This window comes from Brachyhypopomus gauderio, chromosome 8, assembly GCF_052324685.1.
Source record: "Brachyhypopomus gauderio isolate BG-103 chromosome 8, BGAUD_0.2, whole genome shotgun sequence".
Classification (NCBI taxonomy): Eukaryota; Metazoa; Chordata; class Actinopteri; order Gymnotiformes; family Hypopomidae; genus Brachyhypopomus; species Brachyhypopomus gauderio.
The window spans coordinates 26,703,632-26,720,455 of record NC_135218.1 but is presented as its reverse complement, the minus strand read 5'-3'; the positions used below and the strand labels follow the sequence as shown (position 1 = coordinate 26,720,455).

The 16,824-nt window shown below is 43.4% G+C and overlaps 2 protein-coding genes across 6 annotated transcripts; one reads left to right on the top strand and one right to left on the bottom strand.

Moving 5' to 3' along the window:
• Nucleotides 1-12: 12 nt before the first annotated feature.
• pnkd (PNKD metallo-beta-lactamase domain containing) lies at nt 13-6,552 on the bottom strand. Of its 4 annotated transcripts, none has more exons than XM_077015921.1 (9): nt 6,411-6,552; nt 5,469-5,584; nt 5,259-5,371; nt 4,802-4,860; nt 3,444-3,536; nt 3,026-3,192; nt 2,047-2,133; nt 1,793-1,908; nt 13-1,480 (listed from the first exon to the last, which is right to left on the bottom strand). In XM_077015921.1, the coding sequence occupies exons 2-9, from the start codon at nt 5,530-5,532 to the stop codon at nt 1,307-1,309; spliced, it is 873 nt and encodes a 290-aa protein (XP_076872036.1). In that variant the 5' UTR covers nt 5,533-5,584; nt 6,411-6,552; the 3' UTR covers nt 13-1,306. The 4 variants fall into 4 exon arrangements, with proteins under 4 accessions (XP_076872036.1, XP_076872034.1, XP_076872035.1 ...); XM_077015919.1 differs by lacking the exon at nt 6,411-6,552 and adding an exon at nt 5,943-6,352; XM_077015920.1 differs by lacking the exon at nt 6,411-6,552 and adding an exon at nt 5,839-5,964.
• A 123-nt stretch (nt 6,553-6,675) lies between these two features.
• Nucleotides 6,676-13,341, top strand: tmbim1a (transmembrane BAX inhibitor motif containing 1a). 2 transcript variants are annotated; one of them, XM_077015923.1, is made up of 12 exons: nt 6,676-7,165; nt 8,972-9,279; nt 10,021-10,088; nt 10,442-10,506; nt 10,767-10,820; nt 10,977-11,027; nt 11,256-11,295; nt 11,490-11,527; nt 11,755-11,842; nt 11,979-12,074; nt 12,450-12,503; nt 12,634-13,341. In XM_077015923.1, exons 2-12 carry the CDS (start codon nt 8,988-8,990, stop codon nt 12,781-12,783), a joined length of 996 nt encoding a protein of 331 aa, XP_076872038.1. In that variant the 5' UTR covers nt 6,676-7,165; nt 8,972-8,987; the 3' UTR covers nt 12,784-13,341. The 2 variants fall into 2 exon arrangements, with proteins under 2 accessions (XP_076872038.1, XP_076872039.1); XM_077015924.1 differs by lacking the exon at nt 6,676-7,165 and adding an exon at nt 7,582-8,304.
• The last annotated feature ends 3,483 nt before the right edge of the window (nt 13,342-16,824 follow it).

The following is a 16,824-nucleotide window of genomic DNA, read 5'->3' as shown; positions in this document are numbered from 1 at the left end:
ACGAATAAAACCTCTACGTACGACGTGTTTTTATTGTTCACAATGGACACAAGTACGGCGCTTTTAGTACCTTCATTACTGAAAAACGTTTTTGTTTAAATTCACTACACATTTCCATTTTCAGAAGATGAACGTGTTAGACAGGGTGTGTGTGTGTGTGTGTGTGTGTGTGTGTGTGGTCGGTGTCCAACACTTCAGTCAGAAAAGCTCAACGATTGCTGTTGTCAGTAGAACTATCGGGGAAGTATATAAAACATTTAAAAGGATTTGTATATACAACAGTATAGACAATAAAATTTGTGTATGACTGGTGAAATATAAATAACTCTGGAAAAACAATAAACAAACTCGGGCATCTAGACTACAGTGTCCAGCCAGTGTCTCGATAATGCCCAGACGTACAGTGGTACACAATGGCGTGTGTGAACACATCAGTCCGGTTAACATCCACTCCTAAGCCCTATCCGGACGGGATTAGTTTCTCAGGGGGTCCTGGGGTAATTTTCACTTTTACGGGGGGTCCTCTGTGATTTTAATCCCGTCCGGAACGAGCATGTCCGTGTTTTTCTCAGACGTCCTCAGAGAAAATTACAGGCGGAATTACCTACTGTTTTTCGCTGTACTCCGTGGTCGTCTGGTAATTTTAGTCCCGTCCGGATCCACATGTCTGAGTTTATACATGCAGACATCACCTCGCGTTTAATAAAACAGCTATATGTCCACTGCCACGCACCGTAGTTACATGTTGGGCGCGCGTTTTCACGGAGATCCACGTAAAGACAGCGGCGAGCGAAAATGGATTTACTGGATTTTTTAATGGATTTATTTTATTTTATTTAACGGATTTATTTAGCTATTTACATTCATTAGCGATTTTTTATAATGTGTTTTCTGTATTGGTTTAACAAAATAGCTTAACTTAAACGGAGATCTTAAATGCTGAACTGAACAGTAGTAAAGTTAAAAGTTAAAAAGGAATCATCAGAGTTGGCAGTGTGACATTATTAAACATGCTATCACGTGACAAGGCGATGTCATGTGACCGAGAAAGCCAAAAACTCACGGGTCCTCCTGTTTTTTCAATTGCTGTCCGGATGCAAGAGTTTTATCACCGAGTACAAGGGTGAAATATTTTTCACAGACGTCCCCCTGAAAAACTAATCCCGTCCGGATAGGGCTTAGCAGTTTCAAAAACACTTGAGTGAGGATTCACAAAATTCCCGTTCGAATCATAAAATGTCTTCTTCGAGTGGGTTCAGTAGTCGTATTTCTTTTAAATCGCAGCGGGGAAGGCGGGTCCTGGCATCTATCGGCTCTTGTAAATGTCTTTTCGTCTGCGTAGCTCCTCTAAAATTCGGGCTCTGTACGAAGTCCAGTCTTCATCTTGATTTTGCGGCAGGCCCAACGCTCGGTGTAGATCTTGTGCGTGGCTCCTCAGAAACGGATTATAGTGCTTTTCTTCTCCCAAGGTTGATGGGCTCTAGTAGAAGGATAAAATGATTACTTAAAAAAAATCTTTCTGCAAAAAATCATGCAAACAGCACTGAATGATGTTAGGAGCACAAATAGAAGCAAAGCACTCTGTGGAGATCGTGTTTCTCTTTTTCCTGTAGTGAACTAACTAGAAAGTTCTAATTCTTTTATTCACAGCATGCAGATAAAAGGCGAGGCAAGTTCATCTCTGTAGCAGTTCTCATTGACAGGCAATTCAAAGTGTTTCGGTTCATTCAAATAAATAACATTTTGAAATGGAAGTCAATGAGAAGAAATCCGAAGGCACCGCGTCCCTCACCGTGCACAGACGTTGACTTCTCTGTTGCAGGACCCACTGTAGCTTCTGGTCTCGCTCTGCGTTGCTGGGTTCCACCTCTGCAGCAAACAGCAGGTTGTCCTCTGCATACTCGTGACCTGACAGACAAACCGTAAGGCCTTAAAGCACGGCCTTACAACTGCCCTCCCTGTGACATCTCTCTGCTCTGGGGGCAGTCTGCAGGGCTACAGCAGAATCAGTGACACATGTACAGAGAAGTTGAAATAATGACTTACCAGGCCAAAGCAAGGTATCATCATTGAGTGAGCTGACCGTGTCTAGGGATGACAGCATCGTTGAAGCCGTGCCCTCAAACATACGCCCTGGAAGAGCCAGTAACATTTCAGCTCCTCGTAACGTGATACCAGCCAAAAATTAAACCTTGGTTTCTTTTCCACCCACTTTCTCTCAAGTGGCTTCTCTTCACTGTACAAACACAAACTTGTACAAAGATATGTAAATATGACTGGGCCCAGTTTAATGCTGCATCAGAAAGATTATAAATACCGGAGCGGCAATGTTGGCTTGTAGTTATTTGAGGTACACTTAAAACCTTTTGGAATCGTCTGGTGCTTATTTATAAATAACTCATAAATGTGATCCGATATTCATAATATATATAGAAGATTAGAAGAGGTAAGTAAGGTAAGCAACTCGTGTACATAGGCAAGATATGTAGAGATATTAAAAACTGTAGTAAAGTGCACAAAGTTTCTAGAGAAACAGGACATTTTGGAGAGAAGTTCAGTACAAACAAACTGCTCCTGAATTTGTACGAGGAGGAACCAGCTTTAAATTCTCTCTCTGTCTCTCTCCCCCCTCACCCCACCCCGTGTCTCTCCCTCTCTCTCTCTCTCCTCTCTCGTCTCCCCCCCCCCCCCCTGCCCTTCATAAGCCCAATTCACATATTTGGCATGTCTTGCCTTGACTTTGCTCCAATTTCTTCAACATTTCCATTACAGAGTGCAGCAACGGTACCAAACGTCTTCTGTTTGTGACTGTGGATTGTGCATTTGTGTGTTTGTACAGGCAGGACGGGTCAAACCTACACATGAACTGTTGGTAAAACCTGACTGCATCTTCCCACTTATATAAAATGGCCTGCGTACCGTTTACTGTCTTTGTTTATTATTATGACTGGGATGCTGATTAATCATATTTTAGAAGCCATTCATGCAGAAGTGCTGGTGAGGGTACATTAGACATCACACTTACCGCATCCACAGAGAAAGAGCAGGTCTCCAGAGAACAGGCTGCTATGTCCACCAAACACACGGCCATCCAAGAGGTAGATCATGTGACCCACAGTATGGCCAGGGGTGCAAAAAGCCCTGAAGCGTAGTCGCGTACCAACATCTACGGTGTCTTTGTCTGTTAGAGGACTACAAATCCCAGATACTCAGTATGGAGTCAAAATACAGAAGTTTGATGTTCAAATATCTTAGCTTCAAGAATCCCTTTCTGTAGAAAACTAGCACCAAGAACAGTTGTGTGTTGCATAATTTTGTTGTGGCAAAAGGAGCCATGCAGTTAGAATCTCGCCGAGAGGAACTTTATCACATGGTAAAGGATGTCATGGTAACAGCAGTGACTGTCTCATCGTATAACAGAAGTGGGTTGAAAACACACTTACTGTGTAAGGCCGGGAATGTTGTCTGTTGCATTTCCATAAACCCTGCAGGAGCTGTGGTACCTTTTGAGAGCTCGGTTTCCACCACTGTGGTCCCTGCAACAGAGATACGCACACAGGTGAGCGCTTGCATAAGGTCTCCATACATTACTAAACAATAATGTGTGACCTAAAAGACTTTGTCTAGTCTGTATGTGCCAACACACTAAACCCAAGTGTGGATTCATTATTCTGACCATGGATAGGCTCTCTGTCCAGCTCATAGATATAAACAGTTTAGATATACACTCACAGGTAACTTTATATAGGTACACCTGTCCAACTGCTCATTAATGCAAATGTTGAATCAGCCAATCACATGGCAGCAACTCAATGCATTTAGGCACGTAGACATGGCCAAGACGATCTACTGCAGTTCAAACTGAGCATCAGAATGGGGAAGAAAGGTGATTTAAGTGACTTTGAACGTGGCATGGTTGATGGTGCCAGACGGGCTGATCTAAGTAGTTCATAAACTGTTGATCTACTGGAATTTTCACACGCAACCATCTCTAGGGTTTACAGAGAATGGTCCAAAAGAGAAAATATCCAGTGAGCGGCAGTTCTGTGGGTGCAAATGCCTTGTTGATGCCAGAGGTCAGAGGAGAATGGCCAGACTGGTTCAAGCTGATAGAACGGCAACAGTATCTCAAATAACCAGTGGTTACAACCAAGACATGCAGAAGAGCATCTCTGAACACACAACACGTCGAACCTTGAGGTGGATGGGCTACAGCAGCAGAAGACCACACCGGCTGCCACTGCTGTCAGCTAAGAACAGGAAACTGAAGCTACAATTCGCACAGGCTCATCAAAAGTGGACAACAGAAGAAAAAACATTGCCTGGGCTGATGAGTCTTGATTTCTGCTGTGACATTTGGATGGTAGGGTCAGAATTTGGCATCAACAACATGAAAGCATGGATCCATTCTGCCTTGTTTCAACGGTTCCGGCTGGTGGTTGAGGTGCAATGGTGTGGGGCACACTTTGGGCCCATTAGTACCAATTGAACATCGTATCAAAGCCACAGCAACAGTATTGTTGCTGACCATGTCCATCCCTTTATGACCACAGTGTACCCATCTTCTGATGGCTACTTAGAGCAGGATAATGTGCCATGTCATAAAATGCAAATAATCTCAGACTGGTTTCTTGAACATAACAATGAGTACACTGTACTCTAATGGCCTTCACAGTCACTAGCATGGTGTACCTAATAAAGTGGCCGGTGAGTGTAAACTGGCACAGAGCTGTCAGATGCTAATCAGAACTAAAGGGTCGCGTGCACACACACACACACACACAGAGCTCCGTCTACTTACCAGTGTTTGTGCGTACAGAAAATAGCTTCTAATGTCACGCCTTCCTCCTCCAGACATGCCTGTGTGGACACAGACACACGATGAAATCAGATACAAGTCATGGTGTGCTTTCAGTATCTTTATTACTATGCTGCAACTCCGTAACCAAGGCTGCAAAATCTTTACTCCTCCACGTTTAATCAAGCTCAAGGTATGACATGAAGATAAATATAACCATGCATAATTAAAACACAGAAAGCATAATTCAACACTTTGGTTTTATGACAATTTCCAAACACATGAAAAGTGTGATGTTGTCAAAATCATTCAAGGAGTTAGACGGGGCTAGACTGAATTTGAAACGTATTAAGAAGATACTCCACTGACGTCTTTTTGATGTATTAATATTACTTCAAATCACATTTGTTGTGACACTGCTGCCTGATCTTAAAACAGTTCCGATACCCATCAGACATACCTGAATGGACTTCGGGTCGCCAGGGTCGACTACAACGGCAACATGCGACGCAGTGTCAATGACTACATAGCTGTAGTTGTCCGACAGCACAGGAACTGGAATGATTTTGATTCCTAATGACACAAATAAATATATAGATATTTAAGTTTTCTGGGTGGTTTGTAGTCGTGTCCGGCTCGGTGTGTCGTCCGGCCCAAAGCCCGTTCCTACCGTTTACTGTGGTGGGCTCGGTTCTGGAGTGGCCTGTTGGGAACTTCTCCCGTGCTTTCTTCATCTGGCGTTTGTAAAATACGTACCCAAGTTTGGTCCGCGAGTAAAGCGAGTACCTGGACAAAAACGAAAGTCACGTTACATGGCGTTTGTTTTCTCTGGGCTTGTAGTCTATTAATCCAGTAAATGTGTTTCTAAATGGTGTAGCGTGCATGCCCACGGGGGTCCACATGAAAAACAACCCAACAGAGCTAACCGGGCCTGTTAGCTAACGGTTCCGACGGCCAGCAGCCGGCGAAGCTAAACGATGAATATCAGTAGTACATTTATAATATTATATAATAAACTATGTCCGTGTTACACCTCTCACATTCGCTAGCGACGTGCGGAACCTACAACAACGACCTGGTAAAGCCCAATAAGTGTCAAACGTTCACGACTGCAGGAGGCTCCAGTCATTCAACCACAGCTTACGCGATCCAAAAGAGGGGTTTCTCCGTGCGGGCCATCACGTCCCTCAACACACTCCTCTCCCACGAACCTCTCGGCTCTCCCCTGAGAAGGCGATAGACACAAAAGCCTCCACAAACCGAGGCGATCCCAAAGAAAAACAGCGTCCAGTCCGGAAGCGCCATAACTGTAGGCGTAGCGGCTATGACGCTGCAGCCATAATGAAGTTATCTCCTCTTTATTGGGAGGCGATGTTGGCGATGTTTACTGGCAATTTGACTGATACTGGTGAACACACAGTGTCTATTAATAGACTATATTGGTTACGTAGACTACATCTGAAAACGGACACACTTCGTAGGTATATCTTCGATTTTGCAATGGGCAACAGTTTAATTCTATTGAAATATACCGCTCCTGCCAAGTTTATTTGTTTACTTGTGTTTGTTTCTTTGTTTATAATTCACTCTAGCCAGGGGTGCAATTACTTACTTTCTGAGGTGTATGCAAACATACTATCGGCGCCCTCCGAACGAAAGTTGTTGACGGGGGGGGGGCGAACGTAAGATGGACACAAATTAAGTATTACATCGATTTGGCGCCCCCTCTAGTGCAGCGCCCCTATGCGTCGCATACGCTGCATGCCCCCTTTTTGCGCCACTGACTCTAGTCATTAATTTATTCTTCTGTGTCGTGGCTTTGCTCCTTGACAGGTACTGCGACTTTAGCGCCGCGCAGTGTTGGAAAAACTAAAAACTTGGCAGCGAGTTTGCAGCGTGAAAACACGCGACTAGGGTGTGTCCTGCACCTCTGACCGGATCATAACTCTGGTACTGTAGGACACCATCGTCTCGTGTGTTCATCTTACTCTTAAATTATTTATTTCAACATTAAACCAGTGTCATAATGATCGCAGTTACGGATGAGGGTGTTTGTAAACTGGACCTCCTCCGACCCCACCTACTGGTGTGAGAGCTGGTTTGGGCAAATCTCTTAAATACGTCAGTACCAGACTGGGAACAAGGAGACCAGGAACAAACTATCCAAACCTGGGATGTAGTTTTTGCGCGTACAATTAAACGCACTTAATTGAGAACCACGTCTTGGCTCGGTTTCGTCGTGTTTTGTTTTCGGATTACTTGTTCTGCTTGGTCTGTTGTTCCGGTAGGAGCGATATAGGAACACTTCTTATATTTGATCAGCAATAGTTTCCTCCTCATTCGGCCCCGGGAAACCAGTCTGTTAAGGTAACACACTTTATATTTGTGTGTGTGTGTGTGTATTATGTTTCGAGTGAATATCGATTTGGTCTGATTTGTTTGCGTTCATATTTCTTTTTGTGGTCAACATTCATACTGTGGCTGGTTTAATGAGGCTAATGTAGCCTGTGTTGTGGAATAATTGACATGTGTTATCGATGAACACGTACTGTATTCTAGTTTAGGACGAGTGGTGTAGGGGCGGTTCAGTACTGTAATACGGCTTCTGGATGACCATATATCATGTGATGAAATTATAAAAATGTCAGTATTACGAAAAACTTGCTCGTTCTTACGTGGTCGACGGCTGGATTGTGTGCACAAGGAGCACAACGTGTGAAAAAGAAGGTTTGTATTTCCAAGTGTTATTTTGGGTCGTTGGCCAACAGAACGCCTCTGGAGTAAGGGTGTTCTGGGCTTGCTGTGGTGGACTGGTGCATAAACGAAACCTTTTAGTGTACAAGCAACCTGACATCACGAGAGAGAGACTACAGCTGCATTTTAAAACCGGACGATCTGCTGTCGTGTTTGTACAAAAAAAAAAAAACATCTTTATCAACATTCAAGTGTCGACATGCTGCTGACAAGTTATCGAGGATCATTTTCACTGCAGCTACGCGGTCACTCCCTGGCTCGCTGTCCAAACAGTGCGCAAATGGAGAAACTTACGAGATCACTGAAACACGTTGAGCGGAACCTAACCAGACCGGACCTGGCGTGGACCCTGGCTGCATTTAGCAACGTGTTCAAGTGGCTGTAAATACGATGTATAACCATATTTGTCGGGTGGGGGTTTATCTGTCAGATGCATTTGTGAGGCAGTTGTAACCCTTGTTTCAACGCGAGGTCTTTCCAGCATGGTTTTGTAGCCACTATAGGACTTGACTCGGTCCGCAGGGCACTAGTTCGGCGCCTCCATCGGTGCGGCCACGTGACCGCAATGCTGGGGCGCTCGCGCCCCGACCGAACGCTCAACGGAAACTGCAGAATCTGCACGCGCTTTGTTCGGCGGTCAACAGGTGGAAATTCACAAACCGCCGCAGACCTGCTGGAAAGTGACAGACCGGCGGGCCTAAACGGCATTAGTCACAAGAGACTTCCTTAACCGAAAGAAACCAAGACTGATTGTGGGTTTGTGTGGAGGGTGATAGTCTCTCACTTCCTTTAGAGACTTGTGTCATTGTGCTTTCTGGCCCTCAGTGCTACAGTGTTGTTGTTTGTTTAAGCTTTTGTGTTTACAGCAGTTTCAAAGTGATTGTTTAATGTAGAAAAATGGTTTGGCCATCAAACGTACGGTGGTTACTTAACGGGTCGTTGAACAGTCAATAAGTCAAATGTGTTCATGTGATGTTATTGGGACATAAAGGGTCGAAACTAATGTGTGTGGTTGTCTCAATAACCAACCAGTTCTGTGAAGGGAACAGTGAAGGGTAATGATGTAGGAAAACTAAAAGGGCAAATATAACAGAAAGCAGACATTGAAACTTTTAACACAGGCGCGCACACACGGATACTAACGAAAGGTGCAATGTCATCCCCCCCCCCCCCCCCCGAAGTCTTAAACAGTATTTTTACCAAGTTTATTAATCGAAATCGTTTCTGAATTAGTGAAATATCTGTTTACTATATTTAAAAGTTTTAAACTATAGGCTGTTCAAGCTGTGATGGCCTTAAAGTTGTCTGTTTGTAGTTAACGTGGTGTTAACAGGGCTGGGTGGATTACTGACTAACCAGTGTGTCTGTCTTTACTTAGTTTGAGGTCACGATTGCCATTTCATTGTCTTCTTTTCCAAGGCATCACTGAGACAGTATGTCAAGGTCAGACTTCCCCCCAGGTTATGATGAGTCACACCTCCTCCGTGACCCTCAGTATGGGGGAGGGAATCCGACCGCACCTCCTCCAGCTTATGGGTTCTCCCCTTATGGCGGTCAGCCACAGCCTGGAGGATACCCAGGAGCTCCATACCCCCAGCCCTCTGGCCCTTACCCTGGGGCACCCCAGGGATACCCGCCACAGCCTGGACAACCCAGCCATGGGTTCCCACCACCTATGCCACCCATGCCACCCATAGTACCTCCAACCATACCCCTCGCTGATTCAGGTAGGACCCAGCGCAAGCTGATCTGAGTCAAAGGCTTTTTTTTGTTGTTGATTTAATCAGATTACAGCAAATGTTAATCGTCATTAAGTGTCTTGGATTGAGATAACAGCTTCTGGAGCTGTTTTACTTTCCAGCATTGCCATTTTAGTACATTGAACCATAAATCAAGTGTGTGTGAATGATTATGCTGACCTTGAGTAGGTGTGTTTTGTCAGGTCTTTCTCTTTGGTAACGTGAGGCTAAACGTGAGGGCAGTCATGGCCTGGTGGTTAAGGAACTGGTCTTGTGACTGGAGGGTCGTGGGTTCGATCCTCAGACCTGAGGCCATGACTGAGGTGCCCCTGAGCAAGGCCCTTAACCCTCAATTACTCACTTGTATAAAAAATGAGATAAAAATGTAAGTCGCTCTGGATAAGGGCGTCTGCCAAATGCCTTAAATGTAAATGACCAATCACAGCTGTCCGGCACAGTGTTTCTGTTGTTACTGCTGCTGTCTACATGCTAAGAAAATTTGGAGTTTGATATTATTCAGCTCGTAATCTGACCTCAGCATTACTACACTGCACTGCTACCGCAGATGTTATGCTTGTAATGTCTTAAACAGATCCCTGCTAATGTCATCTGAGATAGCAGCTAATGGCTTGCGCAGCTGTGATCTTTTATGTTCATTGTATCACAGCCTGGTTTGTGTAAGGATGTGAGTGTTGGCGTGAGCTGATGGCGTGACGTTTTGGCTCTCAGGTGATGGCGGGTTCACGACCGCACCGGGGTGGGACAGCATAAGCGTGCGGCACAGTTTCATTCGAAAGGTATCATGTTACTGCCTCCGTTTAACGCACTGCACTCAGTCCAAAGTGATTTCCAAGAAACCATCCTGCTTTTGTAGCATATCAGCAGAGCCAGTATGACTCTTTGTTAATGTAGCATTCCTTAAAAGTGACTGTTTATAAGAATAATTTGTGTAGATTCACTGTGTAGTTAAATAACCAATTATATAATGACTGGGGGGAAATTAATTTTACTGTAATTACTGTAAAGCATGCTGTCAGATGTCGGTGATTCCAGTAACAACAAATATGAAAACACACCTTTGATAGAAAATGAGCTGTGCTTGTGTTTTTTATTTTATTTGACTGGGCTAACATTCTCTCCTCTCTGATAGGTGTACCTGATCATCGGTTCTCAGCTCCTCATCACGGTGGCTATAGTGGCTGTTTTCACATTTGTGTGAGTCCCTATGTTTGTATTTACACTGGTGTGGGCTAGAGAGAGATGTGAGCTTTTGCACAGATGTAGGTGTGTGAACCTGCTTTCTTTAGTGGTTGAAGATAATAAAGCGGATTGCTTGCCACATTCTTGTAGCTGCCGTAGCCAGTTCTGCTGCATGGTAATTATGACAGCAGGGTTCGTCCTGCTAGGTGCTTTATGAAGACCCATTTGCTACAGTGTTCTTTTTAGTAACTGTTTGTTTTTTGTTTTTTTTCCAGTAATTCAGTGAAGTTGTTTGTGATTCAGAATCCAGCAGTCTACTGGGCTTCCTAGTGAGATTCATCTTCATCTCCTTCTGCATGCCTTATTTGCATTTAATTTTACCGCATTAAAATGAAAAATTTGCATGGCCCCTTGACCAGAGGACAGTGCTGTATAACATTGACCAGAGGACAGTGCTGTATAACATTGTTTCCATGTTTTTGCAGTGGGGTTTACTTAGTCACACACCTGGTTCTGGCCTGCTGTGAGGGACCCAGGTGAGCAGACAAAATCTAAATAAATAAATAATATATAATTTAAATGTATACATATGCACAGTGTAATGTAATCCACAGTCATGTAAAAACTGATTCGATGGTATACATCAGTTACGATGGTTGACTGTGATATTTCTGCCATAAGCACTGGTAGAGAACTCTGGTAAGGTGTGTTGAGGATTGTGTTGTGTGGCCCAGCGTCTAACGCAGCTCTCCCTGCTGCTGTAGGAGGCGTTTCCCATGGAACCTCGTCCTGCTGGCCCTGTTTGTGAGTGGAGAAGTCCTGAGTCATTTAGGGTGAAGTGTGCTGAGAGAGGGGTGTGGCCAAGTGTGAACTGGAAAACGCTCAGTAGCCATGAAACGTTTCCCACTAAAACTCCACACACTGGCTTTTGTGTGTTGTCTTTAACACCTCATAATGTGCAGCCTGTATTCCTCACTTTTCTTTCTTGTGTTTCTTAGACTCTAGCCTTGTCGTATATGACCGGGACAATTTCAAGGTGGGTGAAGCTAAATGAAGTTGGTCAGTGCTCTTAATGGCATGTGTCCTTCAACAGTGTGTGTGACTGAGAACAATTACTCATGTGTTGACATAAGCACTTTTGTTTGCTGGAGTTTTGCTGCGAACATACTTTCGCTTTTTGTTAACCTGATAAGCATTTTTTATCCTTGTTTGTTTTTATTTGTATATTCTTTTGTAATTTTGTTTAATTGGACTTAATTGCAGTTTCTATGACACTAAATCTGTGTTCCTGGCCCTGGGTATCACAATGATTGTCTGCATCATTGTCACTGTCTTCTGCTTCCAGACAAAGGTAATTTAGAGAGACTGCCTGGCATTTAAGGGTTTACAAATAATAACCTTCATGAAGAGATCTTGTGTATGTCATGAATGAGTCATGTATGTGATATGGATGAATCATGCTCATTATTACTGTCATGTTCTATCAGGTGGATTTCACCAAATGCCAAGGTCTTTTCTGTGTCCTTGCTATTGTCATGTTTGTGACTGGAATCATCACTGCGATCGTGCTGTCATTCAAATATGTAAGTGCATATTTGCATCTCATCTTGGAGATTATCATAAAATATTTCAGACTTGGAAAGGCAGAGAATTTTTTGGGTTAAGTCATGGAATATCACAGAATTTTGTTTACAGCATCTTTTGAATTTTTATAATTTATCAAAATGTTATGTCAGTTTATGTATTTCCTGTTTTGTGGTTTTAAGTGGTTGTTGGGTTATTTCATTCTTCTATTCTATTATTTTTAAATAAAAGTGACCTGTTTATTCATTCATTATAGGTTACTGAAATTGAGCTTAATCAGGGTACAGGGTCAGGGTACAGGGTACAGTCAGTCAGGGTACGTGAGGTTTGCCCTGGCGTGGAAACCCAGCTCTTCCCTTTGGCTTTTCTTTTAGATTCCGTGGCTTCATATGCTGTATGCTGCCCTGGGTGCCATCGTCTTCACACTGGTGAGCTCACACTGGCGTTCGCGTCTACACCTGAACTTAAATCTGTGTGTTTTTTGGGTATTCGGTTTGGCTGTTCAGTTTTGATTGCACTTTGTATCCATCGCAAACACCATGCCTTCGTTTGGTTTAGTTCCTGGCGTACCACACCCAGCTTCTAATTGGGAACAGGAAGTACTCCATCAGCCCAGAGGACTATGTGTTTGCTGCACTCTCCATCTATGTTGACATCATCCAGATTTTCCTCTTCCTCCTACAAATCATTGGGGCCTCTCGACGGTAGCTTCTCCCAGCTGGCCTACTAACCTCCAGCAGACGGAGCATTACTCTTCAGACTCTCCTGTACTATGCAGTTCTATATTGTCCATATTCAGCAGTAATTTGCTACAATTTCATACACTTGCGAACGCTTCTGTGAACATCAATGAGGTGTTCTTTAAAGACTTGGGCTTTTATTGTTGTGACTGTTAAGATGATGTTGATACAGCATGATCAGCTGATCTTCAGCAGTTCTGACCTCCGTCAACAAGATCTGTGCTGCCAAAGTCTTTACAGAGTGTTCTGAATTTAGGTTGAGGATTTATCCCATAAACATCTTTTACATGTTTATAGTAAAGTTACATGTTCATAACAATAGAAGATATAACACCTTATACAAAGGACATGATTTTATATACATATTATATACACTATATGATACTTTTGAGATATGCTGCAGTTTTATTGTACTACAATAGATGTTGAAATTAGCTAATTAAATTCAGTTGGAAGTTTTTCTCTTGTTCCATTTTTGTGCCAAAATCCACACAAAACAGATATAATAAAAATGTTTTAAAGCTAATGCATGCAAATATTGTCAATGGTTTACTGGTGGTTTAGTCTAGTGCAGCATTTCTCAAAGTGTGGGGCAAGCAATTGGAAGAAATGAACCTTTTTAAGCCTGTTGTTTTAATGCCTGTTCGTTTTTCATAAGCCCCGGATGTTTAAAATGTCTGCGGAACAGTGTGAACCAGGGCTAGATTCGGCCCTTTAAATAATTTGTCCCCCACCCCGGTCAACAAATTACATTCGTAATACATTTTATTACCATTTTGTTTGGGCGATATGGGACAGGTGGGGTGTGGAATTTCCCCTTCTTCTGAGGTGGGGAATGATAGAAAAAGTTTGAGAACCACTGGTCTAGTGTGAGATCCTTTTGTAGAACAGGTGCAAAAAATATTGGCCTTTTAAACACAGGAATGAAGTGATGACTGAATCTGCCATTGGGGTGGATTTTACAGTATTCAGTCTTGGTGTTTTGCATTTTAGTGATCATATCGGGAACATAATACCATGACTATTCTTGTTGGAAATTCAGTTTGTCCTTACAGTGATGTTCTCATGACACACTGGCTGTATTTTCTCATTTTATTTTTTTTTAGATCAACTGAATCTGCATTGCTGTAGCAAGGATTTTATACTGTCAAATACCCTCACTAAATGAAACCAATGTTTTCCCGTTCATAGCGCATACACACCATATACATACAGGTTGGCGTCTTGAAACACTCATTTTTAAACATGATGCAGCAGGCAGATAATTTTCCCATGTTGCCTTCATTAGTTGGCAAAGTTGGCAAATATGTTGTAATATTTTCATGTTAAGCCAGACTAGTTTGAAATGCTGAGTTAACTGAACCTAATCTTTAGCCTGAAGACATTTTCCATTTAATCTTTGACTTCAGCATTTTAATGCTATAGCAAAGTTATCATTGAAAAAAAAAATCACTGAGGGTTTCTTCCATTTGTCAAGTCCAGAGTTGGTTTCCATTCCATTCCGGTACCCTAATTCCAGCAGGTATACAGTTCATATACAGTGAGAAATCCTTTAATCCGTCCCAGATTCTGTATTATAACGTTGACTTCTGTATTGGCCCTCATTAGCTCTCTTCATCCTCTGCCGGATTTTCAGCTGTTTCAATCTGTTCTTGTCCACTTGCCTTTTGGCCAGAATGAACAGGATTATGCCAGTAGGAAGCCCAACCATCCTGTAGGAGAAATAATGATCAGACCAGCAGTTACGGGAACCACAGAGTCTAACATTAACCCTCCTGTCGTGTTCGGGTCAAATCTGACCGATTTACAACTTAAACCACTCATAAATATTGTGTTTTACATCTGATTGCTGCAAGGCCTTATGCCATCCTCCACACTATGCACTGGAACATATAAAAGTGATGATCATCTTTTTCATTGAATTTTGAGTGTTTTAAACCAACGTTTTACATCTGTGTTGTTGCCGGTCAAGCGTGACCATCACAGGAAGTGAATGGGTATTCAGAATATATTCATCTATGAGACAGAAAACATCCCCATACACACTCACACACACACACCTACACACACACCTACACACACAGACACACACACTCACACACACACCTACACACACAGACACACACACACACACACACACACACCCACAGACACACACCTACACACACACACACACGCACACCTATACAGACACCTAAACACACACACACACACACACCTACACACACACCTAAACACACACAGACACACACACACACACACCTATACACACAGACACTCACTCGCTCACTCGCTCACTCACTCACTCGCTCACTCACTCACTCACTCACTCACTCACTCACTCGCTCACACACACACACACACCTACACACACACAGACACACACACCTACACACACAGACACACACATGTTATGCCTATGTTTGCAAGGCCCCTCTGATCTCAATCAATCAATCAAAGTTTATTTGTATAGCGCTTTTCACAACACATGATCTGAGTGTGACATGCCACTCATGTGCATGAATTCACACACACACACCTACACACACAGACACACACACAGACACATACACATACACCTACAGACACAGACACACACACGTTATGCCTATGTTTGCAAGGCACACTCTGATCTGAGTGTGATGAATTCACACACACACACACACACAGACACACACACACCCCTACACACACAGACACACACACAGACACACATACACACACACCTACAGACACAGACACACACACATGTTATGCCTATGTTTGCAAGGCACACTCTGATCTGAGTGTGATGAATTCACACACACACACGCACACACACACACTCACTCACTCACTCACTCACTCACTCACTCACCTACACACACACCTAAACACACACAGACACACACACACCTAAACACACACAGACACACACACACTCACTCACACACACACACACACCTACACACACAGACACACCTACACACACACCTACAGACACACACACACACACATGTTATGCCTATGTTTGCAAGGCACACTCTGATCTGAGTGTGACATGCCACTCATGTGCATGAATTCACATGCGCGCGTGCACACACACACACACACAGACACACACACACACTCTCACTCACTCACACACCTACACACACACACACACACACACCTAAACACACACAGACACGCACTCACTCACACACACACACCTACACACACACCTACACACACAGACACACACACACACAGACACACACACACACACACAGACACACCTACACACACACCTACAGACACACACACGTTATGCCTATGTTTGCAAGGTGGTGAAAAATTTTTTTGTGTGTTAAAACAGACCGGTCTCTGAAGACCGGGAACACTAAAGTAAAAAACGTGAGGTCAACAAAACCGAAGGGTTAAACACACTGCATCACAGCACTGCCCCTCTCACCATGCATATCCTATGATCGTCATTGGGTTTTTTGCCTTTCTCTTGGGAATATACTCCGCTCTGTTATCGTCTTCCTCCTCTTCTTCTGCGTGTTTTGGGTCATTTGCAGTTTTCGCCTCTGTTGCTGTCTGGGTTTCTGCCCTGGTGCTGCTGAGTAGCGGGTCGTGAGTGCAGTAAAGTGGGCGGCGGTGTGTGGCACACTGCTGGGATGGGAGACCGCTGATGTAGGGAACCACAGGGGCCCTTAAACAGAACTGGGTGGTCGAGAAGCGATGAAGACCTGGTAAAGAAAATACACGTGTTAGGAACCTGGACGAGGACTGCATTCCGCCAAAGGTCCCGGTTAAAGTCAAACACGGTGTGCGGAAACAGTTCAACCTTCAACATGTTTAACAGACGGATAGACTGCAAGAAAAATGTCCACTTTCGTTTTATCTGAGCAAACACATTTAATCAGATTATAAACTGCTTTTGTCCTTTCCCTTTTCATAAGCGTTATGATGAAAAACGCAACATTTCTTCGTACTTTATCACAGTTTCTTTAAGCTTTTTATGCTGTGAAATAACTCCAACCAA